The sequence below is a fragment of the Mus pahari genome, chromosome 11 (genome assembly GCF_900095145.1).
Source record: "Mus pahari chromosome 11, PAHARI_EIJ_v1.1, whole genome shotgun sequence".
Taxonomy (NCBI): Eukaryota; Metazoa; Chordata; class Mammalia; order Rodentia; family Muridae; genus Mus; species Mus pahari.
Window position 1 is genome coordinate 38584329 of NC_034600.1, and position 22850 is coordinate 38607178.

The following is a 22850-nucleotide window of genomic DNA, read 5'->3' on the forward strand; positions in this document are numbered from 1 at the left end:
GGCTATGCAGAGAAACCCTGTCTCGAAAACCAAAACAAACAAACAAACAAAAAACAAACAAAAAAAAAGAAAAGAAAATTAATGTTCATGCAAAACCCATATGTGAATGTTTGTGGCAGCTCTATTCACAAGCACCAAAAGCTGGAAGCACCTAAATGTCCTTCAATGGGTAAACACACAAGCTATGGCGCATCCTTGACATAGACTGTTAGCCATCAATAATAAGAAACACACTACTGATGACTCATCAAATCTTAAAGGCGTCATTATGCTGAATGGAAGGGGCCATTTTTGAAAAGTTACAGATGGCATGACTCTCTGGATAATACTCTCAAGAAGACAAAACTATAATTGACATAATCATCAGTTAGCAAGGTTATGAACCCAGAGAGTAACGATGACCAAGGGTCAGCATGTGGGAGATACTGAAGGCAGTAACAGGGTTCTGTATCCTGACTATGATGAAGTTAGATGAATCCCCGATGTGTCAAAAAGTGAGATGTGTGCCAGTTTTATAGCATTTGAATTTGAAAAGGAAGTTGTCTGTGTGTGAGTGCTGTGTGTGTGCCAGCGTACATCCTGTGCACACGTCTGTTGAGGCCAGAGCTGGGCGGCAGGGCTTCTCCTCCATACTCTCTGCCTCATCACCTTGAGACGCTCCCTGTCTCTGGGTGGGAAACTTGCCTACTGATTAGGATGGCTGACCTCTCCAGCTGCCGGGCTGTTCCCACAAAGCTAGGGTGTAGGGCACACACAGCTGTCCCTGGCTTTGTACATGGGGGCTGGGGATTCAAACTTGGAACTTCCTGAGTGCTGAGCAAGGGCTGAAACCCATTGAGACATTTCCTCAGTCCTCAAAAACAACTGAAAATAAACTCAGTTCATCAGTAATAAAGTGAACAGTAAAGAAAAACTGATTATCAATTATGTATCAATTAGCTGACTAAATCGAAGGGAGTGGATATCCCAAGTGCTGGGACCGATGCTTAACAGTTAAACCCTTTAGTTCAACTGTGCTGGTGGGGGGTACAAAATGGACTATCAAGCTGTTTCTTTTCTTTCTTTTTAAGGGGTTGTTGTTGTTTTGTTTCTTCCCTTGAGACCATGTTTCTGTGTAGTCCTACCTAACCCAGAACTTGCTCTGTTGACCAGGCTGGCCTCAGAGTCAGAGATCCCCTTGCCTCTACCTCCTGAGTGCTGGGACTAAAGGCGTATGGGCCACTAGGGCCACTCTGTCTGTTTCTCACAAAGTTTAACGTACATCTCCAGGTTGATCCAGGCGTTCTCCTTGTAAAGGAGAAATGAAAGTATTATATCTCTAAGAGCCTCATCATTTATCTGTGACAGTCTTAAAACTGGTAATAATCCAAAGATCTATGAACAGGTGAGCAGGTAAGAAAACTATATACATTGCATTCCACACAATAGAACATTAGCAACAAGGTAAAAATTTTGACGCACATAAAGATGAACTTCAAAATAATTATCCTAGAGGACCCAGAAAGAAATCTATAAAGACATATATACATATATTCACTTTTAAAACTTGTAGGACATGCAGACCAATTCATAGTGTCAGAAACCCAGATCAGTGGATATCGGGGTACAGGCAGCAGAGGCAGCATATTTAAATGCTCAGTGGGCGAAAAAGTTCAAGGTAGTAAGTTTTAGAAAAGGGTTACATGAGTACTAGAGAGATGGCTCAGAGGTTAAGAGCACTTACTGCTCTTACAGAAGACCCAGGTTCAAATCCCAGCACCCATACGGTGGCTAAACAACCATCACTAACTCCAGTTCCAACAGCTTTGGCACCAGATACACAACTATACACAGGCAGGCAATACACGTACAATTAATAAATCTTTTTAAAAAGATAAGAAAAACATTTTATACTACCATTTAACATAGTTAATATTGTGAGAAGTTAATGAAATACAGTGTTGGACCGTCCCAGGAGCTACAGACACTACTATTATCTCTTTCATGTAAGACCACAGAAACAAGGTGAGAAAAACTGACTTGTGCCTTAGCTGCTTCAGTCAGCGCTTAAGCTCTGACCCAACTTCTTTCTCTGCGACTTTCTATACTGGAGCAATAGAGAAAAGTAAAAGAGTTGCGGGGGGGGAGGAAGAGGGGGAGGAAAGGGGGAGAGGTAGAAGAAGGAAGGAAGAGGAGGAGATGGAGGAGGAGGAGGAGGAGAGAGGAGACAGAGGTACACAGTCTCACACACACACACACACACACACACACACACATATATATACACACACACACACACACACACACAAGGAACGCCCCCCGGGGGGCGGGTCTAGGTGCAGCCCTGGCTGTCCTTGAACTCACTCTATAGACCAGGCTGACCTCGAACTCAGAGATCCATCCGCCTCTGCCTCCTGAGTGCTGGGATTAAAGGCGTAATCCAACACCGCCTGGCTATAAAAGGACCCCTCTTAACCAAACCGTTCCAGTTCTTGAAAACAGCTTTAGTTAGACACACGTTTCTGAAATCGACCTGGACAGGGTCTTGGGACTCAGACTCCTGGTAAAGGAGCCGAGAACTGTTAATTAGAAAGGATCAGTGTATTCGGAAACTTCTAGGTTGACAAGGACGGCGACAGATAGGGAGAGCACGCCAGTCCCTGCGCCACCGAGAAAGGTGAACTCTGCGGACAACCCGGATCTGAAGACCATGACAGGGCACTGGCGCAAAGCCTTTCCCGATGTTCCCCAGAACCTCTAGCAGATCTTGGAGGACCGGGTCCAGACTTCATCGCCCAAGGCAACCACCAAGCCCTCGGATCTGGGACAGGGACCAGGACACCAGAGGCCCGGCCCCCGAGTACGGTGGCCGCCACCCGCCCGGGACGCGCAGCGACCGTTAGCCTCTCCTCGCTCTCACCTCTCCAGTTCTTGTACTCGGCGACGTAGTAGTATTTGTTCCCCAGATGGTCCGTGCCCACGTGCTCCCTCACCTCCCTGGACAAGGCGCTCCAAACAGAGCGCAACACACCCGGCCACCAGCTCATGCCTGCCCGCAGCAGCTCAAGGTCCCGGGACACAACCCGCCACCGGAGGACACGCCCACGCCCCGCCACGCCCACTGCCCGGCGTTTCCCGAGCCCCGCCAGTAACGCCGCTCTCCCTTGGTCACGTCACATCGCTGATTGGCCAATGGGAGCCCGTGTTGTTGCATCCGTCCCGGTTCCCAGCTCTGTCATGGCGGCGCCCGGGTCTCCAGCCGGTGTGTGGCGCCGAGATGTTGAGCTTTTTGTCCGCTCGACAGTCGGGTTTGGAGGACCCGCTCCGCTTGCGCAGAGCGCAGTCCACACGGAGGTGAGTCACGCCCGTGTCTTTTCCTCTTCCGGTGCCAAGGGAGAGTCGTCTGGAGCAGGGAGTTGGGGTGGCAGGAGCGGTTGGGCTGAAAGATGAAGTCGGCAGGAGCCGGAGGAGGAAGACCCGCGTGTGCGTGTAAGGGACATTGTGAAGAAAAAAAACAAAAACAAAAACAAAAAAAAACCCAGGTCACAATGACTGTAGCTTGCCGTGTGCATCAAGAGTGAAGTTGGAAGTGACCAGGGAGCCGAGTTAGCTGTCACTCCAGGAGAGACCCGATGGCAGCCTCTCCAGTGGCAGGACTGGGAACACTGTCACGGCCAGCTCACCCCACGGCCTTCCACTTGACCCTCACTGCCAACATTCATTACTGCTTCTCATTTCTTTGGGGGCACTTTCGTCCTGGTGACCAACGCCTCTATTTTTGTAGAATTTCATGTGGGGTTTCTCTCTGAGGCACAGACAGACTCGACGAACCTGCATGCTTTGACTGGGTTTGTAAACCGAGTGACAGGTGTACAGAAGCCAGTCATGCGGATTTCGAAAGATGGCATGTAAATAAGTCACCGACTGCGTGCTATTTATGTAGTGACTTGTAGAGGAAATGGCAACTTTGGGGCTTTGAGCTTTATGGTGTTTCTTAGCAACTGAAATTTGAACAATGTTGACAGGGTCTATCTAGTATTTATTTAAATTACAGGAACTGAAAAAAAAATATACATATATGTATACACACACACACACATATATATATAAAATCAGGCTTCAGTGAAGATTATTGTTTTGTTAAAATAAAGTACTGAGGTTATTTTTAAATTCTCATTAATTTTTGTAACTAAACTGGAAAGTCCTATTTAATTCAGAGAAGATGTCCTTCCCTGTCATCCGCTAATGACAAAAGCATAATAAACATTACTATTCGGCGCCCTCAGACAACATCTTTCAAAGGATGTTTACAACCTGGGGCTGTAATTCACATAAACTGGATATTGAACTGTAGTACACACGCTGAACATTGGTGACACAAGCCTGTGACCCCAGGTCCCTAGAAGCAGATGGAGGAAGAGTGCTGGCCCAGCCTGGGCTACAGAGCAAGTTTCCAGGTCAAACTGAGTTACATAATGACATATGTCACCCCACCCCACCCCTACAAAAAGAAAAATGAAATTGTCATTGTCATATAAAACATGCTGAGTGCTGACATGTTTTTAAGACCATCACCATATCAAGAAGATTAACACTTGAGCCCTAAATCTTTGCTGCAATTTGGTACCCCAACCCTCCGCTGCTTCACTTCGTTTTAACTGCGAGCATTAACTGTATTTGTATTTCTACAGTCTTAGACAGCTAAGAGAATCTTTAAATTGTGTAATTCACACTTTTATCCACTAGGTGTCATCAGTCGGGTTTATTGGAATTTTTTAACTTTCCCTGAAAGTTTGTTTATCCATAGATACCTTTTTAAGGACTTAAAAGCTTTAAAATCAGCAGTTTTCAACCTGTGGGTCTCTACCCTTTCACAGGGGTTACGTATATCCTACATATCAGATATTTATATTATGAATCATAACAAGCAAAATTTCAGTTATGAAGCAGCAGTAAAAATAATTTTATGGTTGGGGTCACTGCAATATGAGGAACTGTGTTAAAAAACCACATCATTAGGAAGGTTTAAATGAAATTTAAAGTAGTGTTTCAACTTAAAACTTGTTTAGAGCTTACATTTATAACTCTGAATACCTTTAAATGTAGTAAGAAACTAAAGACTTGCAGTATTTGTGGTAATCTATATGATCTTGGGGAAATAAGGGATTTGTATGAAATGTTTTTCTTATTGCTGTTTTATCTTTTTTTCCTTTTTAATCTTTGAAGGGTCCTGGGACTGGAGTTAAACAAGGACAGGGATGTGGAGAGAATCCACGGCAGTGGAGTTAACACCCTTGACATTGAGCCCGTTGAAGGGAGATAGTAAGTTACAGCTTCACGTTTCCTTCTAAGTGAGGTGCAGAAAAATCTTGCCTTTTCAGATTGATTAGTAGAAAGCTCTTAAAAATATTTTTTCAAATTGTAAATTGTAGCGTTTGTTGGAAAAGCATTTATTCATTTGAAATTGAAACAGAAAATCAAATACGCAAAATGTTATCAGATCGATATTCCAAATGTGGCATAAATATATTCATGTTAAATCAATAAACCAGGGGTTTATGTTGATGCCGAAGGCTTTTAAGTGCTGGGGTGCATTTAGGTGCTCTTCTAAACTCTAATTGTTACTTTCAGGGACTATGGGAAGTGACTTGTAAAAAGTGTGCTTGGCACACTGGGCTTGAAGCAGACATCACTGAGTTTCTCATTTACCAGCTTGTGACTTTGTGCAGTTTACCTAACCTTTCAGACTTTCAGTTTGTCTTAGCTATTCTATAGGAATGATCCTGCTTAAGAGCTGGAGAAAATCTGTATTGAAAGCATGCTTGTTCCACCTCATTGCCGACCCTGTAGCTGAATGTGTTCCCCTGCTCACAGCTGCCCATCACGTCACACCACGCATTGGCACACCATGATACTCATTCGGGAAGGTTTTGGGGTAGAGGGTGCAGCTCTGTGGCAAAAGAATGATTTGCATGCACAAGATCCAGGTTCAGTCTAGAGCAGAATCGGGGGAGAGCACAAGGCTGTTAGGGAGCGTAGGCTCGGAGCCCTTCATGTGAGCTGAGTGTGTGGTTCACTACTAATACTAAACCCTCACCTAGCAGGTCCAAGGCCCTGGATTCAAGCCCTAGGACTACAAGGAAATAAAACAAAATCAAGCCTTATGTTGTTTATAATTAGATTATGTATTAAAATAATCTATGGGAAGTAGCTTCTCATGTTGTGGTCTAGTTACCAGTTGCCCTGGTTTTTTATTCCTGGTAAACTGTTGTCATTTACATTAAAATTAGCCATGTGGGTGTGGCAGACTTGCTCTCTCTACCTTCCCCCTCTGCCATAATAGTCTACAAGAAACATGTGCCCAAACAGTTCTCAGTTTAGCACATGGTTACATTTAAAAGATGGAGCACAATGCGTCTTTTCTTTGCCATAGCTTTCCAAAGCTAAACATATTTCCTGTTCAAAGGCTTGTAAGGGACACTCATTGATACGCATATGCAGATCCAAGGAATAGAGACCAGCTGGTTTATTTTGGTCATTGGTGCAAGTGGGAAAAGTCCAGTAGTGAAGCAGCCAGGCACTGTCGTGGTGACTATGTACCCTGGGAGGGACAGGGACCAGTTAACAGGGTCAGTAAGAACTGCTGGATTACAGCGTATGTATGTGTGAAGAGTGTAGGATGAAGATGTTTTATGGTGCATCTAATTAAAGTCTCAGCCACTTAGCACAGTAGCTTTCTCTTTAATACATGGTAAAAGCTACAACTATGTATTTCTTTGTTTGCTAAGACATACTATGTGTAATCACATTTAGTAGCAAGAAGAAATAAAGGTGAAAATATATGTCACATTAAAAACCAAGTATTTTCTTTTGCTTAAGAAAAATCAGTGTATGTGTAAGTTGTTTAGAATTATATTATTTATCATCTACCATGAACACTATTGCAGAAACACTAAAAACCATTATCAAAACCAGAACACATCAAAAACCAAAAAACAAACAAAAACACCAAAACACAGAGATCTAGTAGTCCAGACTCAGTTCCAAGATAGGTGTTATTTTAAGAAGACTATCCATAAACTGCATTTTTAACAGGTTCAGTTACATAGAATAGATTTGCATACCCTTATGAAGATTAAAATTTATATATCTTCTGAGTTCTTTTGATTTATTCATTTTTTGTGAGTTTTCTTTTCTAAATAAAATTAATGCTCTACCTATTTTATGGTCATGATTAGCAGAATAGTAACCTCATTGTTAAATAATACTAGTGTTTGGTAATAAATAGATTCATTTAATTTCAATAATTAAATTTTTATGCAGTAAATAAACTAAAAAGAAAACTTTGGCAGTTATTTTAATAAAAAAATTACATTATTGTAAACACCAATTAAATTCAGTTAAAAAAAAACCAACTCTAGAATTAATCATTTGTTTTACATTGATAATACATTGTCAGTACTGGTAGAGAAACAAAAAATCCAGCAGGTGTGAGCATGTACTTCCGTTGGTAAAATGGTGACACACACCTGTCGTCCCAGCTCTCAGGAGATGATGGCAAGATGCTGACCCCTGGAAGGTCGCCAGGTCATAAAGTATCTGCAAAGAAACCAAACTCTGAGTAAGGGGAGACAAACCTCGGTGACTGCAAGGTCTGTGTGCTGTCAGCATGTACACACGGAAGAAGAGTGAGCAAAACTGATGGAGCTGCTGATCTAGCCGATACCTCCAAATAGCCATCTGATTACAGCACAGCCGTCCACACCAGTTACAGGTGACTTCACGGCCAGCCTGAGACTGCAAGGAGCCAGCCCAGCCTCTATAATGGCTCCTGGGAACTCAAAGACCAAAGCTCTGTGAAGAACAGAGCCCTACACTGAAAAGTAGACTCCAGCTTAAGCAGTGTGGGGCTCACACAAAGGGAAAGGGCAGCTCAGTAACTGTGTGGACATGAGTAGATCACAACATCTTATTAAAAACTTTCATGTTTTAGGTTGCTTATCAAAAGGAAAGAAAATATAACTTGGAATATTTTTCTGAAGATAAAAGTTTGATCCTGGCGTTCAGGAGGCAGAGGCAGGTGGATTTCTGAGTTCAAGACCAGCCTGGTCTACAAAGTGAGTTCCAGGACAGCCAGGGCTATACAGAGAAACCTTGTCTCTGAAAAAAAAGAAAATGAAATGTTTAATTGTTATTCTAAATCCAGACTGCTTTCTGAAAGAATAGGGAAAACATGTAAAAATAGGATATAAGATGTAAGAGCTGAGCCGGGCGTGGTGGCGCGCGCCTTTGATCCCAGCACTTGGGAGGCTGAGGCAGGTGGATTTCTGAGTTCGAGGCCAGCCTGGTCTACAGAGTGTGTTCTAGGACAGCCAGGACTACACAGAGAAACCCTGTCTCGAAAAATCAAAAAAAACAAAAAAAACAACAAAGAAAAAAAGATGTAAGAGCTAAGAGACAGTGACATCATGCCAGACAGGTGTCATCTGTAAAATATGTGAATGCTAATCTAATATTACAAAACTAACAAAAAAATCGGTTTACCTTCGCGTACATCTGTGTGTGTGTGCATGCGTGCATACGTGTGTGAACTCTTGTCGTCATTCGTGTGTGGCACACCTTTGACCAGCTGAACCACCTCTCCAGCCTTCCCCCTTAATTTTTAAAAGGTTGAATCTATGGAAGAATAATGTAATTCAAATTTAAGAATCTCAGAAATTAGGTTATTAAACCCAAGAAAAAAATTAGAAATAAAAGAGAACTGTTTCAGAAATGAACCAAAGCGTAAGGAACCCAAGCCGATTGCAGGGTGCGGTTCCTTAGAGACACGGGCAGGCCAGGGCTGGGCTGTAGCTCAGAGGTATAGTGCTCACCTCTAAAGATTCCGTCCCAGCTCTAAAGGAAAAGGCCAGGATGTGAAGGCAGTCAGGCAGACAGAATAAAAGCCAAGAAGGCCCAGATGACACACCACAGGGGCCCACAGAAAATGCTAACACGAGCAAGCAAAATAAATATGAAACTATAATTCAGTAAGCCTTGCTGCTGGAGTAAAGTCTACAACTGTGGTGTAAGGGAGTGAATCACTGTCACTGGAACTTGACTTTGGGATTTTTACTCAAAGGAAGCATTTTTTTTTTTTTTAATTTATTTATTTATTATATGTAAGCACACTGTAGCTGTTTTCAGACATTCCAGAAGAGGGAGTCAGATCTCTCGTTACGAGATGGTTGTGAGCCACCATGTGGTTGCTGGGATTTGAACTCAGGACCTTCGGAAGAGCAATCGGGTGCTCTTACCCGCTGAGCCATCTCACCAGCCCAGGAAGCATTTTTTGTTTTTGTTTTTTAATCTAATGCACTCTGAGAATTAAGACTTTTACGTCTGCTCATACTGACAGGCAGACATTTGTCAGCATACAGGTATTCTTACAGTACTGTACTCATGAACACTTCTTTGGTTTTCTACTGAGTTGAAATCAGATAACGAGAATAACTAGAGGGATAGAAATATAAGTGTTGATGATAACCAGTAATTCTAGAAAATAGCAATACTTCATGTAAATGCATAACTTTGTGGATCTAGATATTGGTTTGACTGCTGATAACATCACAATAAAGAAATTATAAGCAAAGATTATAAGTAAAGATTAAAAGTCTAAGGTTGAAATTGCAGTGCAAATGACCTGGGTTTTGCCAAGGATAAATCACAAGAAATAACAGGTTGAGGGAACAAAGAAGCACAAGGGTGAATTGAAGGTCTGTGTCCATCTAAAACAATCCAAAGCGAATCTCCTGTAGTCATGATGCACTGCTGGGCGATGATTGGACAAAAAAAGGAAGCAGGTGATTCCTATAAAAACTGCATTGGTGAGGAAGGGAGGGGAAGGGAGTTGTGGTGGGAAAGGTCCTAGTGTGTGGACATTCCTGAAGACCTGCAGATGAGATGTACCTGTTTAATTGACTATTTTGTGTAATACTGAAATAAAATTCAGAATGTCTAATATGCAGTTAAGTTTGATCCCAAAGAGATTTTCATCTTACAAAAAATGTAAAAGGATGGTGCCCCTAGTCAGGGTAGGAATAGAAATGGTGACAATATTGAATGTGAAATAGGATGTATTCAAATCTGTGGGAAAATTAAAACCCTTCCTTTTGTAGACTTTGTTCTGAATTTTTGCTTCATGCTTTACCACCTGTTATTCTTTTCTAAACTGAAAATATTATGGTTGATGGGCAACACAGTTAAATGTTACACCTTCAAATTCAAAGATTATTTCAGGTAATGTTAGGAAAAAAACAAAATCATAATTGGAGAACAAACAGCTTGCAACAAGCTAAGAGCAGTCCTGGGCAGACTCCGGGTCCTGTGTAACATATGTGATGGACTAAGAGTATTATACAAGCTCATTTTGTAAATTAGTTGAATTAATATAAAGAACTTTTTGTTGTCAAAACGTTTGATTATGACTATTTAGAAATTATATAAGGTTTTTTTATCAAATCATTTCCAGGCTCTCTCAATGTAATGGACTAGTTTGAAGGACAGCTTTGTCCCTTTAGTGCCCTTTGCTCCTAAGTCAGACACCTTTCATCTCTCCCCTCTCCCTCCCACGCTTCACAATATGGTCCTCCCTCAGACACTAGATTGTGACTCTCGAGCACCTTGTCTTCCTCCTTCAGGTACCAGTTTAAGTTTTATAACCAAGGATGCTGTCCTTGGAGCTTCAAGCTAAAATAAAAGTAGCTTATTACCATGATTGTCCCAAGTGCAACTTACACTTTAAGATCAAACACAAGGTCTTTCCTACTAGGCAGTGACCTTCCTGGTGGTCAGAGCATGCCCTCTGTTCACTGCTCATTAGTGAGTGACTTTTGCATTGTTGGTTTTGGGGACAAATGAATGGAATGAGTACCTTTACGAAAGGAAGGGGGCCAGCTTCCACATCAGCTTTATCATTTAGGTGAAATGCCCTCCCTCACTTCGTTATTACTACTTTTACAAATGTCCAAAGGCTCATCGGTGGTATAACTTGCCCAGGAACTGTCAGTAATAAGCTAATTGTATTTTCACTTAGCAGATTTAAGAAGACATTTGGAGTGAGACTGTAATCTTTTACTTTTTTAGCTGTCTTTTGCCATCTTGTCATACCATCTTTTTGTAATCATGAAGGTAAACTTGATCAAAGGTTGAATTTTTCTGTAGTTGTGCTTTTGTAAATGTTAAGAAATTCCAGTTTTCTGAAGTCTGATAGAATTTACTGAACTTGCTGTCTTAATACTCTGGCATATCCAGGTCAGTGTGCAGTTATGAAGGTGTCACCCGTAGGTGGACTTCTCACAGTGGTTAATGTGACTTTTCTGTTGTCAGCATGTTGTCAGGTGGTTCCGATGGTGTGATTGTACTCTATGACCTTGAGAACGCCAGCAGACAGCCCTATTACACATGTAAAGCAGTGTGTTCCGTTGGCAGGTGTGTATTTGAAAGTGTAACTTATGAATATGTAAACAGTTCAGTATCATTTGCATCAAGTAAAAACAGTGAGAGTAGCAGTCATAAGCATGGTGTAAACAAAATTTCAGTTGACATGGATATCCCTTGACACTTTCTTGAAAATTATCAAATTGAATATATTTTTTGTCATGTGACTTCCTCCAGTTTCTATGTCAGCTTTCAAATGATTTTTTTAGAAAGAGTTTTTTGTCATTTGTTCTGTACCAGTAGCTGTGGTTTTAAGACCACATAGTATAAGGTTCATGTATGAATCTTATAGCTAATTATAAATGCAGACTAAGTTTTCAACTGATGTTAATGGGGAAAAGATTAAAAACAGCATGTAGTAAATATGTAGGCAGTTCTCTCACCACACACACAAATGCCCCTCTTTCTTGTCTGACTGTTCACTCAAAAAAGCTCAATTTAAGCCCAGGCAATGACGTCATACTCAGTGCCTTAAAACCAGTACTTGGGAGGCAGAGGCAGGCAGATGACCAAGTTTGAGGCCAGCTTGGTCTACAAACTGAATTCTAGGACAACCAGGGCTACATAGAGAAATCCTGTCTTGGGGGAAAGGGGGAAATACACACACGACACACACACACATACACATTTTGCTCAACCTAAAAATATACCTGTCTGTCCTGACTTCTCTGGCTCTTTGGTAGTTTCTTTTTTCCTAAGGTCGTTTGAAGCTCTTTTGCTATCTGTGTCTGTCTGATCTGTTCTTAAGCTAACGTTGCCTTAGCCAGTGTTCTCTCACAGGAGAAGCTCCCAGAGCACTGCAAAGGACCCTAGGTTCTGATTTATTTATTTATTTATTTTAAATGCTTTTCTTTTATTTTTTTAAAGATTTATTTATTTATTATATGTAAGTACACACTGCTGTCTTCAGACACTCCAGAAGAGGGCGTCAGATCTTGTTATGGATGGTTGTGAGCCACCATGTGGTTGCTGGGATTTGAACTCCAGTCCTTCTGAAGAGCAGTCGGGTGCTCTTACCTACTGAGCCATCTCACCAGCCCTAGGTTCTGATTTATAATTGTGTGTTTGCACACTATTCATTTTAGAAACAGTTTTGAAAATCTCTTGAGACTAGCTTATTTTGTTTTAGAGGTAATTTTACTGGTTCCATCATTCTTAGCATGCTTTTGTGGTAATTAAATATTTTTAAAGCATGTTAAAAGCTGTAAAAACTACTGTGTAAATCAGCATAGCAGATTCCCGCACTGTGAAAGCTAGCTGGCTGGGAGAACGCTGGCAGGTCAGTTCCAGCTTGATTTCTCCATGTCCTGCGACCAAGATGCACTGTGTTTTCAGCAGTAATGCCTTATCATCTAATTAATGGTGGGCAACCAAGATTAATAACAGTAGCCTAGGGCCTCCCAGAGTTGCAACACAGTATGGGACCTGCCTTTTAAGAGCCATTTACACACTTTCAACCCTAATCAAAAAGAAAAACAAAGGAAATTAAATTCTAAACTGCTGGCCTTGAATTCACAGAGATCTGTTTGCCCCTGCTTTCTTGGTGCTAGGATTAAAGGTGTGTCCAATTCACATGGCTTTAATTTAATAATTTTAAAAGTCTGATATCTGAGATTAAAATTTAGCATTAAGTTTATTAAATAATGAAATATATACATATTTTATATGTTTGACATAAGTCTCTCTCTCTCTCTCTCTCTCTATATATATATATATATATATACATATATATATATATATATATACATACATAAAATGTTATGCTATGATCTGGTAAGAGTTTTTTGGTATTTAATTTATGTAAATGTTTAGTGTGTCTGTATTTTATTTATATTACAACTTTTATTCCTAGGTTCAAAGTCTAAAAGAATGACATTGAATTTCAAAATAGGTATATTCACAATATCATTTAAAAAAACAATTTTAATAAAATTTATTATGTTATTGTGGCTTAGGCAACTTAGTAATATTTAGTGTTGGTATACTTAATTTGTTCTTGAGCATTAATAATAATAAGATTTTGCTACCAAAATTTTTAGTAAATGTACCTGAAAATAACACATGTAATAGAATGATACAACATTGTGTCCTGTTTCAAAATTTAAATTTAAAATATAAATGAGCTTTTGTTTGTATTTCTACAGTAAGGGCTGGCTTTATTTAAACCCAACTCATCAGAAAGTCTATGTTGAATCCAAGACTCTTTGGAGCATATTAGAGTTGTTCTAACTTATTTCAAGTAGAAATTTATTGGAGTGTGCTTGTATCTCATGTAATTGCGGAGAAAATGAGAGAATCAAGTTTACTCAGTGAGCAGAAAGAAAGAAAGAAATGCTAGAGCAGGGACCGTCCCAAGGTCACATGACAGAAATGATGCCATTCGCACTTTGTTATGTGTCACCAGCATAGACCCAACTCTACCGCCCTTCTCCTTGGGATTTCATCCATACCTGGAGATTTGGCATTCCAAGTAGATCCTTAAAGCTCAGCACACAGCTTTGCCCTTGGTGCCAAGGACGAGGAAAAGACAATGTCGAGGGTCTCTCACTTTCTATAACAGAAAGTAGGTCCTTGCTCTCAACAAAGCAGAGGCTCCCTGCAGCCAAGAGTTTGAATTCATAGCTGAAAAGAGCAGAGGTGCTTATGAACTGCTGTCCACACGTTTAACTGTCTTCACCCAACTGTGGGTGGAACATTGCTGTGTGGAATCCCATGGCGGTGTGTGGAGCATTCCATAGTTCTAATAATGATAACTGAGAAAGGAAAATCCCACACCAGTACTGAAAGCCACTGCCACCTCCAAGGTGAAGGAAATCCACTGTCGTTGGCCACACCCACCCACCCACACTGACCCCCAGCACACACACATATACAAACACACACTGAGTGCAGTACAGGAGTGAGCATATCTCACATGGTGTGCCTCAGGAAAAGGCAGGCTTCCACATCTCACAGTGGCAACCCAATTTGGAGATACCTAGACATACCCTCTCTTCCCTTCAGAGCAGCTAATACAAGGATGTGTGATGTTACCATATCGATCCATAGTTTCCTCCCCGAGCCTGCTTCTTTTTCATAATAATATATTTGAAATTCCCCCCAAGATTTGAAGACTCTAAATCTTGATTGCTGTTTTGTAGAAGCCATCCTGATGTTCACAAGTACAGCGTGGAGACTGTTCAGTGGTATCCTCATGACACTGGCATGTTCACATCCAGCTCATTTGATAAAACTCTGAAAGTGTGGGATACAAACACATTGCAGGTAAGAACATGAACAACCTTTCCAAATTGCTATGCAGGATAATGGAAAACCGAGTCTTCAACTGTATTGGGTGGTCTTTTGCTAAGATGTCCTGAGTGTCAGATAGGAAAACAGTGTGGTTAAGAAGGGTTATACCATGGTTAACTAACTTCTGCTGATTAGCTCTGTGACAATGGGCAAATGCCAAAGAACTCTGCATCTCTTTGCCCTTGTCTGAAATGAGGGCAAGATGGCACCTTCTAGAATGGTGCCATCTATTCTAGATGGCTTATTTACCAACATACATAAAATAATCTAGCACAATGCCTAGCACATAATCAACACACAAAACCTTAGGAAATACCTTTGTTATTTGAAAACTTTGAGCTAAGGAATAGAATTAGACATTTCCTCTCTTGATCTAAAAGCTTGCAGGAAAAGAATATTTTTAAAGTAGAGTAAAAATATAGATAACAGATATGAGAATTATATGGTAATTAGAGAAGTTTTTCAGTACTACTCCTTTCTCTCAGCTTTCTATCTACATACCTGTAGTACCTCTCTATAGGAATGTGACATCCATTGCTTCTGAGTTGTTTCTCATGTTCCTGAGTTCTGTGCCAGCCAGAATTATGTAGTAAGACCCTTTCTCAAAAACACAAAAACAAGAACAACACACACACACACACACACACACACACACACACACACACGAAAGCCAAGAAAACAAAACCCAACATATGTGGTAAAGATTAAATGCGTGTCATGAACTTCCTGTTTGAGCAACAGTGGGATATCTTAAGGTCCAATCAATCCTCCATTAGCAAAACCAGCAAAGTTCTGTTTAAAGGGTTTGAAGAGCTGCTATGGAATCTGGAACCCTACAGGCTGGTTCTCAGAGAACAGAAAGACCTAGAAAGTAACTTCAACTTCATGATCGTTGCACTCTTGTCATTTTTATGTACAGCAAGAGATGGAGACAGCAGGGCTTGGATAGCTCTCAGGACACAGAGCAGCAGTGGGTTGTGGTCTGTATGCCTGTAATTCTAGCATTTGGGAGGCTAAGGCAGGAGAGTCATGTGTTTGAAGCCAGCTTGTACTTCATGTAAGGCCAGCTTGGGCTGTAGAGCAAGACCCTGTCTCAGAGCAACAGCAACAAACACATACACAAGAATGGCTCCCAGGTCTGGAGTGGGAATTAGGTAGTTTATTACGACCAAAGGGTTTGTAAGAAAAGCATCTGGAAGTAGTTCAGGGACTGGTCTATTTGAATCTGATTCTGGAGTGAGTATACACTGACAGTAGAGGTCTGCGAGTCAGTAACACTGAGTTGCAGAGAGGAAGCTTACATAGAACAAGATGCTAAGAATGACTAGGGTGTAACACAAAAGAACTGATGGCAAATCCTAGAAGGAACAGAAAGGAAAACGTTGCGGTAAATTTCTGTTTCATGTAACAGGAAAAAGACTTTGAAGGACAGTGGGGTGAACAGCTGTATTGGTCAGCTTCCTAGCTGACAAACAAGTTAGAATAACGAGGCTATCAGTGACAGTGAAAGAGTTATGTAAAGAAGAATAATGAAACAAAACTAGGATTGCAGTGAGTTAAGAAATGGTAAGTGGGTCCAGTTAAGAGCACTGGCTGCTGTTCCAGAGGACTCGGGTTCAATTCCCAACAGCCACATGGTATCTCGCTATAGTCTGTAAGTATAATTCCAGGGGTCTGGCACCCTCACACAGACATGAATGCAGGCAAAACACCAAATGCACATAAAATTAAGTAAAATTATTTTAAAAAGAAGTGGTGATTAAAGATTGCTAAATTAGATATGAAGAAGAGGAAAGAAAATTGAGGGGAGGTATTTCTTTATTCTGTCTTGGAGATAGATATTAAGATGAGGAGGATTTAGCTTTCAGTGCTGCTGAGAATGAGCCAGAAAGGACAGTAGTTAGAGTTAACCCATGGGTAAGCTGTGGATTGAAGTTGGCCACAGTGTTGAGGGGATCTGAATACAAGCAGAGAGATTGCTTGTGAAATGGGCAAGCAATGGACTGTTTTTCCATGATGGAAATGAAGAGCAGAAAGCATAAGCAAGAATGACTGGCTGCATAAGAGACTGGGAGATTTCTGGTTCGGTGGCTTTTATTTTCTCTTTGAACTAAAAGAATTGTTAATTCTTAACAATTAAGAATATGTTAAGATGTGGGAAGGAGAATTCTTGCTTTGGTTTTTATGGGGTTTTGGGGGTTTTGTTTTATTTTGTTTTTGATCGTCTTTTGATTAACAGGCTGCAGATGTGTTTAATTTTGAGGAAACAGTTTACAGTCATCACATGTCCCCAGCAGCCACCAAGCACTGTCTGGTAGCAGGTGAGTTCACATCCTTTGCCTTTTAGCGTAGGAAAACTCTCCCATTTTAGAGTGAGTTATGCTAACCCAGAAAAACCTTAGCCCAGGTAAAGATTACTTTCAACACTGTACCCTAGTGTAGGTCTGGCACATGCTAATGGCTAGGATCCAAAGACTGGGAGAGTATCAGTTCTCTCTCTTCCCTCCCTTTTTTTTCCTTTTGCTTTGCTCTTTCAGAGAGCCTGTGTCTGTTCTCCGAGGAGTCCTTTTAGATCACTCGTCTTTCAGGTATTCTTATATGAACAAAATATGGCAACTTGGGCTGGCGAGGTTCCTCACTGGGTAGGGCTGTTTGCTGCCAAGCTTGGTACCTAGAACGTGATTCCTGGAACACACGTGGTAGGACAGACTGACTCCAGCAAGTTGTCCTCTGATCTCAGCATGTCCTATCACACACACACACACACACACACACACACATGCACACACACTACATAAGAGTTTTTTTTTTTTTTAATTTGATACTTTTTCCTATTCAGCACATAAAAGGAAAACTTCTTTCTCTTTAATATTGTTATGGAAAGCAAATAGGTTTTTATATGAATCCTGCAATAACAGCAAAACATTCATATATAAAGAAAAACTGTTAACCTAATATTAGGTGTCTGGTCCCAGGACTCCATTATTCCTGGGTACTGCATGAACCACCTGGCCTGAGTTTTCATCCCACAGCTGGACATCAAGCAGCTGCTTCATCTCTAAGAGTCAGACACTAACTGATCCTCAAGTTGCTAGGATGCTGTTTCTACCAATTAGAAGGATAGCAATAGCATTAACTTGGGGAAACTGCTGTTGAACTTGAATGGTTTCATGTGATAACATGGCAAAGAACAATCCATACCCTTGGAATGCTGATGGCGGCTCCCCTGGGATACTTCACTGTAGTTACTTCCCAGTGTCTCTGCACAGCCCTACAACCTGCACAGACTGTTCTATGTAAGATGAGACTAGGCAATGGAGCACAGGTCTGCTGTGAGTGAAGTGCAGGTCCACATCTCAGTAATAGCCAGTAGAGACAGACGTTTGCATGTTTGTAAGTGTATTATGGCATGCCTTTTCTATTTCTGTGTAGGTAGGATGAAAGTGGTGTGATTCTTAGTGGTAATTTGCTGAGACCTTTTTTATAATGTATAATAAATAGTATATAAAAACTTTCCTTTTTTTTTTTCTTAAACAGTTGGAACAAGAGGACCCAAGGTACAACTTTGTGACTTAAAGTCTGGATCCTGTTCTCACATTCTACAGGGTATTTTTTTCTTTTTTTTTTTTTAATATGGAACAACTACTACTTTGAGTAAACTGTTCAGTAAGAAGAAATGTTACTAACAATGCATTCTTTGTAAATGACATGACTGGTGCATTCTGTGCTAGTTGTTAAGTCAACAGAGAAATAAAGGTCCTTCTGTGCATTATTCTTGTAAAACTGAGCTGTTGAGACATTTCTATGAACAATGACTGCAGGGGGCACTCAGAGGCTAGGGGAAATAGAAAATGCAGCTCAGAGCCCTGGCTGTTCCTACATGAAAACCATTAAACGGGGAAAGAGACTCAGGCCATGAAGAGTGTGGCTGGTGAGGAAACTTTTCTCCTCAATACAGATAGGTTAGTAAGAGAGTGATAAAGCAGTGCTCTGGAGAAGGGCATTGATGTAAATAACTTCATTCATTTTTATCCATATTGTTTCATCTAATTCTAAACAGTGAAAAGTTAGAATGTAACTCAGAAATGCACATTTTTATCCATCTCTGAGAAACATAATAAATATACCAGAAAAATTTGATGGAATGCGTAGCCCTTCTTTTTTTTTTAAGGTTTATTTAATAATTTAGTGTGTATGAGTGTTTCCCTGCATGTATGTATGTGCACCACAAGTGTGCCTGGTGCCCTCGGAGGTCAGCTTCCCTGGATCTGGAGTTAGAGTTTTGAACTGCCTTGTGGTTGCTGGGAATCAAACCCTAGTCAGTCCTCTGCAAGAAAAACAAGGCCCTTAACCATTGACCAATCCTGCAGCCCAGTGGGTAGCATTTTTGATATCATTATCATCAATAATTTCAGTTGATTAAAAAGCTAGGCAGATGAAATGTCTGATTTGAATAGTTCCATTAGGTAAAACTATTCTATGAATTTGTCATCTCAGTCTTTTAGAAACAGCTGTTAACATGCTTTTTTCAGTTGAGCTTTTTCTTTTTTCTGTTACAGTTTTATAAGAAACCATAAAGTATTCTTATATCTTTAAAGTACTTAATTTTTATTACCGTGTTTTTCTGTTACAGAGATAGAGACCTCAGGGATGTGGACTGATTTATCCAAAGTAGTAATTGTATTTTTCCTAAAGCAGAAACCAGTCAGTCCTTTTACATTAAAAACCTTTGATTAAAAACTTCCCAGAAACTTCACATCAGTCTTTAAACGAAGACACTGCAAGTTTAAGATGTGATCATATCCATTCACTACTATTTATGCTATTTATGCTTGCTGTTTTCTGAGTCAGACAAAATTATTGCCTTCCTACTCTTTTTGTTTTGTTTTGCTTTTTAAAAATATTTCATTCACTTGTATTTGCAGGTCACAGACAGGAAATATTGGCGGTTTCCTGGTCACCACGTCATGAATATATCTTGGCAACAGCAAGGTAAAGTGCAATTTATTTGGTTTTACTCTTATTATTAGTAATTAGAAGCAATTTGAGAGATTGCATTTTCATAAGATACAGATTTTTGTCATATATAGTTAGTACCTGAAAATGAAACATTAAGTAATCAATTTCAATTCATATCAGACAAGAAAATATCCTTTGCATCTTTTGTATGTGTGCAGGTGCACATGTATGAGTGTGCAAGCCAGGGGTTGACACTGGGGTTGTCATCCTCCACTGGATTTATTCAGAAGCTCTCGACTGAGCCTTGAGCTCATCAGTTTAGGTAGGCGGCTGGCTTGTTTTCCTCTTCCCAGCTCTGGAATTACAGAAGCTCACAGCTGCAGCTGGCTTTTCAGGGAACCCATGCTCAAGTCCTTACCCTCGTGCTGCAGGCTTTATCTGTGAACTGTCTGCACAGTGCCCTCCTTTGCATGATATCTGTCTTGAAGGCATTCACAGCTCAGAACCCAGAGAGAGCAAGAGACTCTCTAGTGACATGAACCAGCTCACAGGGCTAGTAACACAGTTGTGCTGTTTTCCTACATGGAAGTATAACAGTACACACTTAAGAGTAGTTTCTTTAACCCAGAATTTTTGCTCTGATATAAAGTACCCATCTATCCATTGATCGAGTTTGTTAGTATTTAATGGCTACTACCTGTTCCAAGTATTATACTAGAGACACAGGTTGATAGCAACTTCAGAAAGCAGACCGTCTACAGAAAGAAAGATCACTGCCTACAGAACATCTGAAATGCCTTACTAGCAGTAGACCTTCAGTCACTAATACAGGAAGAGAGGAGGACTGCTTGTTCTCCGTGAGGTCGGACAGTGTGTGTGGTGGTGGGGGCGGGGGAGGACATGGATTGGAGGTGAGCTTGTAAAGATCTGGAATGATAGGCTATGGGAGAATGGCTAGTTATAGTACATAGGACCGCTGGACAGCTGTGCTCAGTTCAAGGAATAGACTACAGCTATACCCAGCCACAGAAATCTAAACATCACATGACGCAGACAAAGATTTTTGGTGTATAGAAGAAAGTACCTCAACATATAGAAGTTGTGGAAGCCCTGCTAAAAGGAAAGGAAATTACATACACAAAAACCTGTAGGAGGGGTCAAAGTGTGATTGCTGAGGTACAGTGACAGCTGGATTGTAGCTATCAAAAGGCAAATAGGTCAGGCAAGATGGCCGGGGAAGATACTCGATGCCAAGCCTGCCAGGGAGGAGAGTATAATGACCAGCATCTACAAGATATTAAAGATGAATTTGACTACAAAGGAAATGAAAATAGATTGTCTTCATTATGTACCTTATTTTCAAACTTCTATAAAAAATAAGAAACCCCAAATTGATGCTAAATAAATGTTTATACAGTGAGATTCCTTAACTGCTTGATTTTCTAAATAGCAATTGAGAAATAACAGAAAGTATGTCATAATTAGTGTGATAAGACCCTGGAGAAAAGCAAAATTTTGTCCTTGTAGTCTGATAAAAAAAATTACCTCTCTTTGCTACTGTTTTGATATTTTCTGTATTGGTGAGTGGCCAGTGTTGAATATTTGTTGAAAATAATACAGTACATTTGTAGGAATATATTTGTGCTAATAGAATGAAACCTCTGTGGTCAAGTTGGCAGAGTAAAGAGTGGAGTTATTATCCTAACTATGCATGTCAATATATGACTTTTGTTTTCTCTCAGTGCTGACAGTAGAGTAAAATTATGGGATGTGAGAAGAGCATCAGGCTGCTTGCTTACTCTTGACCAGCACAATGGGAAAAAGTCACAGGCCGCTGAATCAGGTAATGATTAAAAAACTGATTTTTGTAAATGGCATTCACCATAAATCAGTTTGTGAATCAAACTTAATTATGGTTTTCTTTCTCCCAAGATGCAAATAACTAGAGACTTCTTTTTCCTCCAAAGTTGCAAACGTAACTTCTTTGTAACTTGGTTTGCAAATATTTTTCCTTTAAAGCCATCTATGCAAATCATATATTACACAGAAAGCTCCAATAGATTAAAGAAATAGCAATGTTTTGTCACCATAAAACCTGCAAGCTGTGATCAGTGGAAGTTAGGTGCCGTTCATGTGACATTGCAGCTCGGCGGCTGCGTTTCTGAGGGATTTAATTCCTGGGTACTAGCATCCACTCAGTCTGGACTAGAAGTGTATCAGGGTACAACGGGAAGCTCCCTCTGCACCTTAGTGATAGGATTCCAGGCAGGCCCTGCCATTACAGATGCTTAATTTGACAAATGATTTCTAGTTTGGAGGGAACTATATAGAAGGGCCAAAGGTGTTTAAAGTTCTGGTATTAAACTGCACAGTTAATTTAATAGCACCATTTGCTTACTGAAAAAAAACTATACTTAGCAAGTTTCTTTGCCTATCCTTTTCCTTTGTATTCGTGGTTCTTTTAATACCACTTACTGTGTTCACATAATCTAAAGGTGCTTAATTTAAGTGTGTTCAAATTATAGTTCAAGTAATTCACTAGTTATACTTTAATATGTTTGGATATATGCTTAATATAGAAAAACATAAACCAAATGTGTTTTCATTGCAGCAAACACTGCTCACAATGGGAAAGTTAACGGCTTATGTTTTACAAGTGATGGGCTTCACCTGCTCACCATTGGCACAGACAACCGAATGCGGCTCTGGAATAGCTCCAGCGGGGACAACACACTGGTAAGAGACTTCAAAGGGCTTTTCAGTGAGTGAATTTGTGATGTATACTTTGTACTTTGCTATGGATGTGACTTCATTTCTTGCCTTTGAATCACAGCTGTTAATATAATTTAGAAAGATGCTTTAGATGTGAACGACCAATTCTCAAGGCAAGCCACCCCACCCAGCACGCCTGCCGTGCCCCACTCTTACTACAGCACTGGTGAAGCGCAAGTGTATGTACCTCATGCTTCTAATTAAAAGATTGAAAACTTCTAATACGGATAAGTTACCAACAGTTAAATTTTACAATTAATCACATCCCTTTTTTTACCCATTCTTTCTAGCTATTAATTTTCTTTAACATTCTTGAGAGGGTCACTCTGATTACTTACATAAATACTAGTATTTCTATGCTGTATGGAGTC

At 40.4% G+C, this 22850-nt stretch overlaps 2 protein-coding genes across 3 annotated transcripts in view; one reads left to right on the plus strand and one right to left on the minus strand.

Annotated features, from left to right (window-relative positions):
- The window catches only part of Ndufaf2 (NADH:ubiquinone oxidoreductase complex assembly factor 2), a 105925-nt gene extending 102866 nt beyond the window's left edge, over positions 1-3059 (minus strand). Inside the window, exon 1 of the mRNA XM_021208699.2 lies at positions 2900-3059. Within this exon, the coding sequence (XP_021064358.1) occupies positions 2900-3026 (127 nt within the window). The 5' untranslated portion in view covers positions 3027-3059. The remainder of the gene's footprint in view (positions 1-2899) is intronic.
- A 132-nt stretch (positions 3060-3191) lies between these two features.
- The window catches only part of Ercc8 (ERCC excision repair 8, CSA ubiquitin ligase complex subunit), a 39114-nt gene continuing 19455 nt past the window's right edge, over positions 3192-22850 (plus strand). The window contains exons 1-9 of one of the 2 annotated variants that reach the window (XM_029544136.1): positions 3192-3333; positions 5206-5301; positions 11347-11448; positions 14598-14721; positions 16988-17069; positions 18286-18354; positions 19674-19740; positions 21450-21550; positions 22319-22443. In XM_029544136.1, coding sequence (XP_029399996.1) covers positions 3257-3333; positions 5206-5301; positions 11347-11448; positions 14598-14721; positions 16988-17069; positions 18286-18354; positions 19674-19740; positions 21450-21550; positions 22319-22443 — 843 coding nt within the window. In that variant the 5' untranslated portion in view covers positions 3192-3256. Of the gene's footprint in view, positions 3334-5205; positions 5302-11346; positions 11449-14597; positions 14722-16987; positions 17070-18285; positions 18355-19673; positions 19741-21449; positions 21551-22318; positions 22444-22850 lie in introns of those variants that run through there. The other variant, XM_029544137.1, reaches the window with a different exon arrangement.